This window comes from Anguilla rostrata, chromosome 11, assembly GCF_018555375.3.
Source record: "Anguilla rostrata isolate EN2019 chromosome 11, ASM1855537v3, whole genome shotgun sequence".
Taxonomy (NCBI): domain Eukaryota; kingdom Metazoa; phylum Chordata; class Actinopteri; order Anguilliformes; family Anguillidae; genus Anguilla; species Anguilla rostrata.
Window position 1 is genome coordinate 8,233,954 of NC_057943.1, and position 14,925 is coordinate 8,248,878.

The window sequence follows — 14,925 nt, forward strand, 5'->3', positions numbered from 1 at the left end:
CGTCATTACATAACTTCCTTGGCGGAGGCATAAACAAGCTCTTTCCTTTTTGAGGTGAGGAGGGGAGTAATTCTCACAGAAGTTGACCGGTTCTGCACCACAAGCATCAACTGTCCCTAGAGTTAGTCCATAAGGTTCCCAGACAGTGAGAACTGTCAAGACCTGTTTTCCAAGGTCACCTAAAATATTAGAAACCAAAGGAAAATAAAACAGTGGAAAAAAGGGGTAAACAAACTCAGAGGAACTTGTCCTTGGCATGTGGTCTGTTGACAGCCAATTAAAAAAAGGAGGGGGTTCTGTTTTCAGTTTCCACCTTCCTCACGAAAGGGCCCGCGTCATGGCGACGGAACCTGATGTCATTCAGAGCATTTCCACAACGCAGAGCTCTGAACTGGCAGCAGACAGTAAACCCAAAGCCCACCCCCCCCCAGCCCAGTCCCTGGCCAAGTACTGCTTTAATCACAACTGCAGCATTGAGCTGTATTTATGCCTGCTCAACTGCTCAACTGCTCACATGCTCTGGTGGGGGGAAGGGGGGGGGGGGGGCTGGAATACGCTGGCGGTACAGCGCTGGGTCCGTCCCAACACGTCCCGTGCTCTGACCCCGCAGAGCTGTGAGACACAACTGAGTACATCCTGACCCAGCGGAGCCAAGCGCTGACCCAACTGAGCCACACACTGACCCAGCAGAGCAGCGTACTGACCCAGAGGAGCCGGAGGCTGACCCAGAAGAATGTACCGACCCAATGTAGTTGCACGCTAACCCAGCAGAGCCGGTCGCCGACCCAGCAGAACCACGCAGCGACCCAGCGGAGCGGCCCGTCCCTTACCTTGATGGTGACGCTGCGGCCGGTGCTGTTGTCGTGCATGAAGACGCGCAGCATGTGGGGGATGAGCTGGGGCAGGTACAGCTTGAACTCCCCGCCCAGCGCCACCACGATCTGCTCGATCAGCAGGATGATGGTGTTCTGCATGGGGTTGTTGGGCGTCCAGTACTCCTGGGGGGGGGAAGAGGGACGCGTCAGAGAACAGACGCAGCACACCAGCCCTCCCTGTGGGAGGCTGGACACACAGCATCCTCACATTACATCATCACATTACATCACTACAAACCGCCTGGTCTCCTCGACCCCCTGGAGCCATGTGACACCGTCATCACTGTGTGTGTGCGTGCGTGTGTGTGTGTGTGTGTGTCTGTGTGTGGGAGTGCGTGTGTGTGCATGCATATGTGTGTGTATGCATTAGTGTGTGTGCGTGTGGGTTTGTGCATGCGTGTGTGTGTATGTGTGTGCGCGCGCATGCATGTGTGTGAAGGAAAAGGGTAATAAAGTGCTCGGCGTCGAGTCACGATCGCGCCCGCAGGCTCCTGCCTGAAGCCCCATGAAGCCGTCCCCACCCTCATCCATCACCGTCCACGCGCCACACACACCCCGCCCAGCGCTTCGTTCACACACGCTGGCGGGGTCAACGTGAGCGATGGCGGCCGTAAGAACCTAAACCCTCCCGGAAGAGCTTCTCTAAGCCCTCAGACAGCCTGAGCGCAGAGCAGATTTACACAGGCGTGCGGCACTGAGGAGTGGCCTACAGGGGCTGGGGAGAAACTGCACGAGCTCATACTCATTTACACACAGTCAGCCCCACACTCATGTATCCCTATCCCAAGGCTGGCGCGCCCTGAAGCACTCTGGGTAACATGGGGCGTGCGGCTCACTGGGATGGTGCGTTCCTCCTCCGGCTCGCGGTGGGAGGGGCCAGTGACCCACATTTCCTCTCTTCCAGACAGTCGTTCCCGCCAGCCCTGTGCTTTTATGGGGGCGCGGCCGAATCGCCCGGTACCACGGTAACGACCTCATCGCACGGACCCCGGAAGCCTGGAGAAGCGGGGTCGAGCGACGACGCGGCGACGCGGGGTGACACGCCTCAGGCAACGATTTTAAGCAGCTTTGCAAACACCCACAGCGCCCCCTGGGCAGGAAGGCGGTCAACTGCAGGGTGTTAACCCGTCACCACGTTCAAAGTCCGGAGCCCGACACGGGGGGGCGCGATCCGGAGCGAAGACCGGAGCGTCTGGCCGCCTTAGCAGCGAGAGCAGACGCCGGGGGCGGCACAGGGCCGCTCAGACGCGCTGTAAAACCAGCATCTCGCCCGCGCCGCGTCACGCCGCCCTCTCATTGGCCGAGCCCCTCGTCCTCTGCTTTCCCGCTCTGGGACCGGCGGGGACCGCAGAGGAGGGGAACCGCCAGCGCGGGGTTACGGGATGGATCACAGCGCCGAGCGGGGCGCTCCCGCTCGCCGTCGGGGGACGTGGGCAGTAAACGCATCAGCAGAGAACGGGCCCTTTGTGCTGCTCGCCCAGAGGCTCGCCTTTCATCGCGTCCGAGTCCCCGAGCGTAAAATCCAGAGCGCGGGGAGCGAAACGTCCAGATCTCTCCGCTGCGTCTGTTTATTTTATTTCCCCTAGCGGGTTATTGCTGACAAGTCGCACTCAAATAAAACGTTTATTATTTTCCACGGGCCCTTCAGAAAGGCGTTTTTTCTTGAAACGGCGACTTGAATCCACACAACCGGGCACACACAAGCTGGTAAAACGGCTTTTCACGAGTGACTGGATAGCTCAGGTTTTTACGAACGAACGAGACCGCCATCGCTGAGGTTCTGCCTGAGGATTACGAGACAGCGGAGGGTGTAAGAGAGGCCCGCGGCCCTGCACACACAGCTGCTGTCCAGCAGGGGGAGACAGGAAGGCGCGCGCGGGGCACCAGCGCTCACTCTGATGAGGGTGAAGATGTCGTCCATGTAGGGCCGGATGTGGATTTTCACAAAGCACACCAGCATCCCCAGCTGCTGAAAGAGAAACTGGAGGGAGGGAAAGAGAGAGAGAGAGAGAGAGAGAGAGAGAGAGAGAGAGAGATTAAATCGATTGCTCGCACAAAATTCAATCACGGCTGATATTGCTCCCTCAGACCTTTAAGCTCCGTAGCTAATCCACACAGAACTCTGCCATTGTCAATTCCAACTCCAATTTCACACAATCAGACTGCTTTCCATGACCCGGGTACGAGAAGAACTGGAATGAACCTCTGGATGGCCCACATGTGCCAGGACTGAATTCTACCGTTACAAAACTCAGAGCGAAATTTTTTTTTTTTTTTTTAAATGCTCTGCCAATCTTTGGTGGACAAAAGGGGTTTCCAGAGGAAGTCTGCACAAACACACAAACACACAAAGCAGTCCTTTCAACGGCAGCGCCGGGCTCTGTTTCCGCAGGGCCTGGGTATTCATGAAAGGTGGATGTCATACATACCTGCTGTAACTAGATTTGCTTTTCAAACCGCTCAAATATCGCACGCTGGAGTTTTCTTTTAATGAACCATTCTCAGAAATGAGGTTTATGCCATCCGTATTTTGTAGGATAATAATTACATAAAACAAATGGAATGTAAGGGTTTAAACTTTAAATTGGAGAATATAACAGTTAGAGGGCACTTTAGATGACTTGGACTACGTTCTACCTTCTGAATATTGGAAAACACATTTATAAAATGTCCTCTCTTAAGCATAAGCTAATTTTAACCATATTTTCTGAAATGACCAGTAATGAGTTTATTTTATTTATATAACCTGGGTCGTTAGAGGTCATAAATTCAAAATGTTGTGAAACGATGTGAAAGCAATTTCATATAATTGCCACCTAATGGGGTTTTACCTGATATTTTTTTTCTGAGAAGTCATTATTTTCCATTCCAAAATCCCCATCACCAACAACAAGTTTTTGCATATGAGCTGTATGTCTAAAGCATTACCATTTCTCATGCGGGCCCACGTCAAACACAGGTAGTAGCAGACTACATTTAACCCTTTCGAAGAGCAGGTTTTTTTTTGGAATGTTTGTTCAAAATTCTAAGTGAGTGTTCTAGAACTCCACTGTTCTGGCACCCTTGAGCAAAGTACTTGACCTGCACTGCTTCAGTATACATCCAGTATATATCCAGCTGCATAAAGGGATGCAATGCAAGTGCTATGCAAAAAGTGCTCTAAGTTGCTCTGGTTAAGAGCGTCTGCTAAATGCCTGTAATGTAATGTAATGTACTTGTACTCAAAGGGTTAACCAACAACAGCACTGCTGACAGAGCAACTATTGAGCACAGAGCGAGTACTGTTTGGTGGGAAAGCGAAAGCCGCCCCCTGGGTTGGCGGGGGGGGGGGGTGGCAGTACCTCTCGGATGTTGGCGTCGCAGACGCGGATGACGTTGAGGAAGGTGGGCATGACCTGCGGCAGGAACTGCACGCACTTGAGCCCCAGGGACTTGAAGATGAAGGTGACGGCCTGCACGACCATGGTGTGGTGGTTGGAGAGCGAGGGGTCCCGCAGGATGCGCATCAGCGTGACGATGGCCACCGCCGGGTAGAACTCGTCCAGCGGCAGGTTGCCCATGTTCACCAGCATCTCGCTGGTGCTGTAGTCCGCTGAGGGGGAGACAAACAGAACCACCGCTCAGCACAGGGCTACAAGGGCTACTTTAGCATCGCGCATCAGCAAACACAATACAACTGAATAACTTAGCTTAAAAAACTTAGCTTTCAAGGACTACTTTAGCATCGCGCATCAGCAAACATAATACAACTAAATAACTTAGCTAAAAAACTTAGCTTTCAAGGGCTACTTCAGCATCGCGCATCAGTAAACACAATACAACTAAATAACGTAACACCTGAATTGACGTATTATCAACTTAGCTTTCAAGGGCTACTTTAGCGCTGCGCATCAGCAAACACAATGTAACAAAACAACGTGACACCTGAAATGACATATTATCTACCTATGTATCCGTTTTAAAAACAGACTCACAAGCCTTGGACTAACCTCGTTTGACTGTATGAGAGTTAGTGTGTGTTGGGGCTGGGGGGGAAGGGTGTGTTATGAATTGACCTTTTATTATCAGAGGCATTGCTTCTCTGAGAGAACAGGCATATGTGTGCTTGAGCTCGAGCACCCTGCTGAGGAGGTTTTTTCGGCTGGAAATGGAGCCCATCTCCAGTGCGCTCCTGGGGCTTGTGTGCATGAAGCTGCAGTGATTATGAGAGGTCTCCCCCTCACTCTCCTGCTAAAGATGCCCCAGAGAGCTGCCAGCTGCCTCCAGCTCTCTGTTTACAGTTTTTCTCTCTCGTGTGCCAGTGATCATTAGATGGGCAGCTTTGCCAATGAAGTGAGGTAAAATGTTATTATTCTATATGAGCAACTGCAAAACAGTGTTTTGGCTGTGCCATCAGTGTTTTCTATGGTAACAAACAAACAGACAAACAAACACACACACGCACGCTTAGACACGCATGAAACAAACACAAACGTACATGCGTACGTGAAGACACACAAACACACGCACATGTGCTTGTGCACACACACACACACACACACACACACACACACACACACGCACGCACACGCAAACAACTGATGATGTGTTTATCTCTGCGCTGCTGAAACACTAGTTCCGGGTGAAAGGGCGCGTTTCCTGTTCTGATGTCACGGACAGAACGCAGTTCTTCCTGTGCAGGGCTCCTTAACGCCTGACCTGGTGCTCTCCATATGCTACAGCTAGCACACCTTAGCACCATGAACCTGGAGATGCAGTGTGGTCTGATGAGAGCCCAGAGTTTGCTCAATATTTTTTGGGGGGAACAGTACAGGGCTCCCTGCCAGGCGCCCCCCCTCCCCAACCCCTCCCCCCCCCCCACCTCCTCCACATGGAGCAGGACAGGACAGCCAGGCCCAAAGACCTGCGCACAAAAAAACAACACCAACGACACCACAGTCATTTCCTCAATAATGTGAACGCGCTCTAATGTTACAGGACCAGAGGCCACGCCATCACGGTACCGTCCAATAAAACCAGCGGTCGGGAAAGCTGAACTCCGCACCCGTACAAAAACAATTTATACGGGCCGCGCGGGGCCATAAAATCCAGACCCGGGAGGGACGGGCAGCGCGGGGTCCTGGGACGTTTGTTTTGGAGGAGAGGAGAGGACCGAGACGGACGCGGGACGGGACGGGGGCTGCACGTTTCGCCTGGCGCTCAGTAGACCGCCTCAGACGGTCCGACAGGGCTGCGTGCACAGGTCCCCCGCCCACCCCCCCCAAAAAAGGACCACAATGGAACTTTATTGTGTTTTTATCCTTTTGATGATTTCTGTATCTGGGGCATCTCTGGCTAGAGGGGCTTTTTCTATTTTAATGAATAATAAAGAATTTCAATCAATCAATCGATCAATCAATCAACCACCTGGCCTTCGGCGGGGAGCCAGCTGCATTCTGGGAGCTGGATGAGGCGTGACGCACGCGTGGAAAGGGGCCGCCGGAGGTTTTTCGGCGTGGCGGCTGCGGCTCGAGCGGGGGATGGAGCCGCCGCCCAAACGCTGCGAGATTTACGGCCGCGGCTCGCAACCGCGGGGCGAGCGGCCAGCCAGCGACCGCCGTGCTGTGATTGGTTACTGCGGCTCCTCCGCTTACTCACAGACCCTCAGTACGGCGGGCCCGGCTTCTCCTGAATGGGCTTCCTCTCCCAAATTCAGACAGTCAAATTTGGCTGTTCGGTCCTAAACAGTGCTCTCTCCCAGCAGGTGTCCCTGTAATGCAGAAGTGGGCTAAAATGTCCCCCAGTCCCCAGCTCACTTACCACACAGTGGCTGTACAGTACAGACAGCAACACAGGCCCAGCACACAGGAAGTGTAGGAGGCCTTCTGTGTCAGAGTGAGGAGTGAAACCCAAGAATCGTGATCAGCGAGGGACGCAAAGTCTCCCCCCGATGGACTCAGAGCAACATCACACCTCCCCCCCCCCATACAGGACCCCGTGATGCAGGTCACAAGGTCACATACCCCCCCCCCCCCTCCAAAGCAGACGGGCGCCGCACCAGACGCTGGCCCTGACCGTAACCGCACACCTTGGCGTGGAGGTTCCTCCACTTCCTGCCACGTTCACAGAGAGAGCAGTGCGATTCACAGGGAGAGCAGCGAGGTTCACAGGGAGAGCAGCGGGCTTCACAGAGGGAGCAGTGGGATTCACAGAGAGAGCAGCAGGCTTCACAGAGAGAGCAGTGGGATTCACAGAGAGAGCAGCGGCTTCACAGAGAGAGCAGTGGGATTCACAGAGAGAGCAGCGGGATTCACAGGGAGAGCAGTGGGATTCACAGAGAGAGCAGCAGGCTTCACAGAAAGAGCAGTGGGATTCAGAGAGAGCAGTGGGATTCACAGAGAGAGCAGCAGGCTTCACAGAGAGAGCAGTGGGATTCAGAGAGAGCAGTGGGATTCACAGAGAGAGCAGCAGGCTTCACAGAGAGAGCAGTGGGATTCAGAGAGAGCAACGGCATTCACAGAGAGAACAGTGGGATTCACAGGGAGAGCAGCGAGGTTCACAGGGAGAGTCGCAGGGTTCACGGGGTTCACAAGGAGGGTCACGGGGTTACGGAGGTCCGGTTACGATAAAGTCACGGGGTTCACAGGAAGTATAAGTCCGGGTTCACAGGGAGAGGTTTAGGGGGAGAGTCGTGGCACTCATAAGGAAAGCCACGGGGCCCCACCGGCTCCATTTCCACACGCCCGCCGGACTCCTCTGTCCCACCTGGCCTGCTAACGAGCTTCTGCTTTACCCACCCTGCACTGACACGCCTGTCCCATCACTGCGTGTGACCTGCCCTAATTACACCTGGTAACCATATCATCGCATCTCGCCCCCTTACGCATCAGCGTACGGGACCTCAGCAGGGACAGGTAATGCACTATTATCAGGTCTGTAAACAGGAGACGGGACAGTGTGTCCCGGTCACATCAGGTTACCGAATCCAATCCAGGAAAAGCCCACTTGTTCTGTGCTCATGTGTTTTTGCGCACAGTGAAATTCCAGAATCTTCCGCACAGCAGTGGAGCAGGAAGAGGTGGGGGGGGGGGATTTTGGAAGGACAGTGACTGACACAGAAAGCATGTGTGTGTGTTTGTGTGTGTGTGGGGGGGGGGGGAGGGTCACCTGAAAAACAGGGACAGTAGTTGGACGTACATTTAGTCCTCCTATGAAATATAAACAAACGTGCACATATGCCTCCCCTCTCTCTGTCTGTCTGGTGTAGCTCCACTGGGACAGCTCAAAGGGGCGTGGTTTTACAGGGACAGGTCAGAGGGGCGTGGCTTCAGTGGAACAGCTCAGGATGGGTCGGGGGTGGCTTCACTGTGACAGCTCAGAGGGGGGCGTGGCTTCACTGTGACAGCTCAGAGGGGGTGTGGCTTTACTGGGACAGCTCAGAGGGGGTGTGGTTTCACTGGGACAGCTCCGGGGGGTGTGGCTTCACTGTGACAGCTCAGAGGGGGTGTGGCTTCACTGGGACAGCTCCGGGGGGCGTGGCTTCACTGTGACAGCTCAGAGGGGGGCGTGGCTTCACTGTGACAGCTCAGAGGGGGGCGTGGCTTCACTGTGACAGCTCACAGGGGTCGGGATACTCACCAGAGTCCTGGCTGGACTTGGACTCTGACAGGCTGACAGCGGAGGCGTCGCGTGATTGGTCAATCATGCCGATGTTCACCTTGTGCTTGTAGGGGTCCAGAGCTCCCAGCAGGCCCAGCACCCGAATGGCCTGCAAACACAGCGGGGCAATCCATCAGGAGGAGGGGGGTGCGGAGGGTGGAACAATCCATTCAGAGTGATTACATACATACAGGCATTTGAGACGTCTATCAGTGAGCGACGTAACGTGCATAGGTTCATGATGTAGAGGTGCAAAAGAAACACTAGAGTGAAGTAAGGATCGTAGTGCCAGAAGTGACCACATTGATCAGGACTCCAACCCTGTAGAGTAAGCTGTTCAGCAAACAAGACTCCTACCAAGTACAAACTAGCACTGGAATCACACCTAATCAAACAAAAAACAATCCTGCCACATTAACATAATCATTATCCTAACTAGGTACAGTGAGCTGAACTATAGGCTAGGGAGGGCTGGGGAGAGGTGCAGCCTGAAGAGATGAGTCTTCAGTCTGCGTTTGAAAGTGGTGAGATTCTCTGCTGTTCTGACCGTCACGGGGAGGTCATTCCACCAGCGAGGGGCCAGGACAGACAGCAGACGGGAGCGGGAAGTACAGACGCGAAGAGGGGGAGGTGCCAAGCGTCCAGAGGTGGCAGAACGGAGAGGTCTGGCTGTTGGGGTGTGGAAGGTCGGGACAGTCCATTTGGAGCGGCGGTGGCAGGCGGGGTAGGGGGCCTAGCTAATGACACTCCCCGAAACGCAGGACAACAGCTGCAGCCAGGAAACTGGCAATCCATAACCAGCCAATCAGTAAGCATGAAATTCATCACCAGCCAATCAGAGTGTTCCAGTGCTACAACCATCAAGTGCAGATTAGAATTTCTCCAGCTGAATTTTCATTATTCCTTCGCAACGGTTGTGTGGTGTGTGGTGTGTGGTGCATGTGCGCGGTGTGTGTCGTGCGTTGGTGCATGTGCGTGTGTGTGTGTGTGTGTGTGCTTGCGTGCGTCTGTGTGTCCGTGCGTGTGTGTGCGTGTGTGAGACAGGCACTGAGGCCGACACTTTTACTAGAAACTGCAGCGTTAAAACCCTGTTTTAATGACCTCACAGTCACACTGGACCTTGTTTCTTCCAGGAAAGCGAGGACAGGTTCCAGCTTCATTTTATGAGCACAGGACCACCTCCAGACAGCTTCCATTTCTTACATTACCCCGTCATCCAGCCAGACGTTTCCTGAAACTACTCACCTTCAGCACCTAGCGGTTGTGGCACACCGGATATGAGCCTAAAGTCTACATATCATCCATAAACACGTACGTATGTGTGCAAACTCGGGTCTGTCTCTGAAACATCACGTGAGTTTGTGTGCTTAGACACAGAGAGCCCCCCACTCCAGTACCTCTCTCCTGATTCCCTGGTTCTGCTCCGTCTTCAGGAAGTTGAGCAGCACCTCCAGCAGCGAGGGGTACTTGCGGTACGGCTCCACGACGTAGCCCGTGCTGGCCACCTGCTGCCCCAGGGTCCACAGCGCCACCTGGTGGAGAAGGGACAAGACCGTCGCTTAAGTCACCGGCGCTCGCTGGTACCTCTCCGTCTCTTTCTCTCTCTTTCTCTCTCTCCGACTTCTTCGTCTCTCTGACAGGTTTCAACGGCTGCGGCATACAGAGCTGTCACTGGAGACCCCAGGAGCTAAATCACAGCAACTCTACAGCGCAGTTAATCACAAAACCAGGATAGAACAATATTTCAGGTAACGGGAAACCGGGGGGGTGGTGGGGGGGGGGCGAGCGCGGATTCAGACGGCGACCTGTCGGCCGCGTGCAGGTGACTCTTCTCAAACGCGATTGGGTTTCGCGGCAGAGACTCCGGCGCTGGCTCCAGCCCAAGCGGCCGTTCCCAGCCGCCCAATAGGGCCAAACTCTCCCCCCGTCTCCAGGACGACAGACAGGGAGCTATATTACCCCACTGCAGGCCCGCAGTAATCACCACGGAGCAAATGAGATGGGAAGCGCTCCATGACACACAGTTCAGAGTCTGAAGGCTACTTTTAATAAGGGGGGCGGTGGTGGGGGGGGGAGCCAGACATCTGGAAACGCTCACAGAAAAATAGCTGCCCTTGCACTTTCCCATCCAAAATGGCAGCCAATAGAATTAATAAATAAGATTCTTAATAAAATCGACCAGCCCTGAAGGTTTGAGAGACATTTATGTGTGTTCCAACACTGCCTCAGTGAATAGGTATTTGTATTGCTCTTCATGTGGGTGGCAGCAGTGGGATGAGCTTCATTAGGTCAGAATGACATCGTACCTGTCTCTTAGCCAATGAGGAGAGCAGTGGGATGAGGTTTATTAGGTTAGCATAAGGCCTGTACCTGTTTCTTAGCCAAAGAGGAGAGCAGTGGGATAAGGCTTATTAGGTTAGCATAAGGCCTGTACCTGTTTCTTAGCCAAAGAGGAGAGCAGTGGGATGAGGTTTATTAGGTTAGCCTGTACCTGTCTCTTAGCCAATGAGGAGAGCAATGGGATAAGGCTTATTAGGTTAGCATGGGCCCATACCTGTCTCTGAGCCAATGAGGAGAACAGACGGATGAGGTCTATTAGGTCAGAATGAGGTCGTACCTGTCTCTTAGCCAATGAGGAAGAGTCCTGAAGCATGTCCATGATGATGGGGAAGAGCTCGTCCATCCACTTTCTCATCTCCAGACCACTGACCTGTAACACACACAGACACACACACGCACACGCACAGGCGCACACACACACACACACACACAATTTCAGTGCACAGCAGCAGGTCTGTTGTCTCTGTCCCTCTATTTTATACCTATACACACACACACAAACACACACGCGCGTGCACACACACACACACACACAGACACACACACAAACACACACGCGCGTGCACACACACACACACACACAGACACACACACAAACACACACGCGCGTGCACACACACACACACTCACACACACACACGCACGCACACACACACACACACACACACACGCACGCACGCGCACACACACACACACACACACACACACGCAGCCAGTTCCCCAGTCAGCCCCCCTGCCCGAGGCAGAGGCACGGGCGGGGCCCTACCTGAGCCAGCTCCCCGATGGTGGCCAGGACACTGATCACCACCCCGGGGTTGGGGTCCGGATCCTTCAGCTTCAGGATGAGGGCCTGGAGGGAGAGCAGCGCCACAGTACAGTGAACTGAGGGGGGATTTAACAGCAGCACTAGTGTACAGTAACGTGAGTAGGAGTGATAACAGCAACAGTGTACAGTGATGTGAGTTTGGGGAGGTAAGTGTTTAATAGCAGCAGTGTATTGTGATGTGCTTTTTGGTGGGTAAGTTGATAACAGTAGCAGTGTACAGTGATGAGGGTTTTGGGGGGTAGTTATAATAGCAGTAGTTAAGGATGTGTTTTGGGGGTAACATCCAGCAGCACCAGTGTTCAGTGATGTGAGTTTTGGGGGGGTAACATCAGCAGTGAAGGGGTGCCAGTGTGGCGGCCGTACCTTCAGGATGGGCTCCATGTAGGGCCGTATGAGGCGGGGGGCGTTGGACACCAGGTGCCCCAGCATGCGGGCGCTCTGCTCCTTATTCCTGCCCACCCCGCTGTGCTCCAGCTCCGTCAGAATCTGCACACAGCACAGCGCAGAGCAGGTCTTAAACCAAACCGATCCTGTACACATACTGCAGCAACAGACTCCAGACTCAACTTTTACAGTAACACCACGCTGCCATCTGCTGGCGGAATGGCAGTAAAGCAAGTCCACCGTTACCAACCAAAGCTGAACTCCATCATGCTACACCTACAGAAATACTGTGTATATTTACATCTGTTTGGACAATACAACTGCGGTTTTCGAACCAGTGACAAAACACCAAAAGACCTGTAGAACATCAGTGTCTATAGAAACTCTATAGGAAAACTTTCTGCTTTCCCCAGACAAGTTTATATCTTGCATAACAGGAGCTAAATGAGCAGGCATAAACTTGGATTGTGCAGACATTTGCTGAAAGCAATCTGTGAGGTCCTAAAGCCAAGCTGGCCCAGCAGCAGCAGCAGGGGACGGGGCAGCGCTGCTGGTCTCCACGGTTACCTGGATGAGCATCTTGCGCAGGAAGGGCATGACGAAGGCGGGGTTCATGGAGCTGAGGCGTCCGATGGTGCAGATGGCCAGCTCGCGGATCTCAAACACCTCGTCGTTCAGGGCCACGAACAGCGCCTGCAGGTTCTCCGCCTGCGCCAGGTGGGCGTCGAAGCGCTCGTCCAGAGAGGCCAGCACGCAGTACCGGATATCAGGGTCTGAGAGGGGCGGAGGAGGAGGGAGAGGGGAGGAGAGGGAGGGAGGGAGGGAGGGGAGAGGGGGAGAGGGAGGGAGGAGGGAGGAGGAGGAGGAGGGAGAGGAGAGGCGAGGAGAGGAGAGAAAATGAGAGGAGAGGAGAGAAGATTAGAGGTGTTCCCCTGTGAGAGCAGCACACCTATCCTCCACCCAGCCTGGTAAATAACATTACACACACATACAGACACACACACACACACATACACACACACACACAGAGGCAGTATGGGCTTACACCCTGTCCTAACATACAGGGATGCGAGTGATCACAGGACGATGCTAAGACAACCCCGCCCCCCAGGCCCTAACCCTGTCTCATTCAGCAGAAAACCCCGCCCCCAGACTCCAGTCCTGTCATATTCAGCAGAAAACCCCGCCCCCAGACTCCAGTCCTGTCATATTCAGCAGAAAACCCCGCCCCCAGACTCCAGTCCTGTCATATTCAGCAGAAAACCCCCGCCCCAGACTCCAGTCCTGTCATATTCAGAGAAACCCCCAGACTCTAGGCCTGTCTATTCAGCAGATACCCCCCGCCCCTCCCAGGCTCTAACTCGCTCTACAACAGCGGCTGCACCTCCCCTCCCTACCTGGGTCGGTGATGCCCACCACCAGCAGCTTGCTGAGCACGTCGGCCACCACCTGCACGGCCGTCTGGCTGACCACGTGGCCGTGGCCGCTGATCAGGTGGATGGAGGGCGTGAGCAGCCGGGAGCAGGTGCGCGCCGCCTCCATGCGGATCTCCTTGTGCTCGCTGTTCAGGAAGTGGTCGGCGCAGTGGCGCACGAACTGCGTCAGGGAGTGGCCTGCGGGACGGGCGACAGGGGGAGGAGGGGCTTAGCGGGATCAGAGCGACAGCGGTACTATCACAGCTCCTCTTACATTTAGCCATTTAACAGAGGCACTGATGTACAGAACTTAGCATTGCATTACATTACATTACAGACATTTAGCAGACACTCTTATCCAGAGCGACTTACATTGTATCCAATTATACAGCTGGATATATACTGGAGCAATGCAGTACCTTGCTCAAGGGTACAACGGCAGTGTCCTACCGGGGAATCGAACCTGCGACCTTTCGGTTACAAGACCAACTTCCTTAGCCATTAAGACTACACTGCCATCCCTAAGCCTACATAAGCGCACACAGGCTACAGGTTGTAGCCAGGAACAGTGCTGATGCCAAGTCATCAGGGTCACAACACCTTCAAACTCGAAGCTGCCCAGCGTTCGCAGGGCGAGGGTGATGCTGCCCACGTCGCTGGCCTCGGGGATGTTGGTGAGGCTGGGCGATGCCAGCTGGTGCGCCAGGCCCTTGGGCATGCCCGGGTGGCGCAGGGGCTTGTGCATGAGCACCAGGGACAGCATCTTCAGCAGCCCGTCCTGGATGTCCTTCTTCAGCTGGGGGATCTGCCGGCTCAGGTCATACAGCACCGCCGTCAGAGCAGGGCTGCGTGGGGAGAGAGAGGGGTTTATACACACAATCACTCAAATACACACACACACACACACACACACACACACACACACACACACACACACACACACACCTACACACACACACACACACACACACACACACACACACACATACACACACACACACACACACACACACACACCCTACACACACACACACACACACACACACACACACACACACACCACACACACACACAGGGCTGTGTGGGAGAGAGAGGGGTTTATACACACAATCACTCAAATACACACACACACACACACACACAGGGCTGTGTGGAGAGAGAGAGGGGTTTATACACACAATCACTCAAATACACACACACACACACACACACACACACACACACACACACACACACACACACACACACACACAGGGCTGTGTGGGGAGAGAGAGGGGTTTATACACACAATCACTCAAATACACACACACACACACACACACACACACACACACAAGGCTGTGCGGGGACAGAGCGGGGTTTATATACACAATCACTCAAATACACACACACACGAAAACACACACATACATACATACATACACACACACACACACACACAGGGCTG

General features: G+C 54.0%; 1 protein-coding gene across 1 annotated transcript in view; it reads right to left on the minus strand.

Annotated features, from left to right (window-relative positions):
* mtor (mechanistic target of rapamycin kinase) overlaps positions 1-14,925 on the minus strand; it is a 103,200-nt gene that overhangs the window by 82,359 nt on the left and 5,916 nt on the right. The window contains exons 11-21 of the mRNA XM_064300251.1: positions 14,079-14,323; positions 13,461-13,676; positions 12,631-12,836; positions 12,043-12,165; positions 11,620-11,703; positions 11,131-11,223; positions 9,911-10,045; positions 8,493-8,622; positions 4,217-4,467; positions 2,770-2,856; positions 831-998 (exon numbers count right to left, since the gene is read on the minus strand). Coding sequence (XP_064156321.1) covers positions 831-998; positions 2,770-2,856; positions 4,217-4,467; positions 8,493-8,622; positions 9,911-10,045; positions 11,131-11,223; positions 11,620-11,703; positions 12,043-12,165; positions 12,631-12,836; positions 13,461-13,676; positions 14,079-14,323 — 1,738 coding nt within the window. The remainder of the gene's footprint in view (positions 1-830; positions 999-2,769; positions 2,857-4,216; positions 4,468-8,492; positions 8,623-9,910; positions 10,046-11,130; positions 11,224-11,619; positions 11,704-12,042; positions 12,166-12,630; positions 12,837-13,460; positions 13,677-14,078; positions 14,324-14,925) is intronic.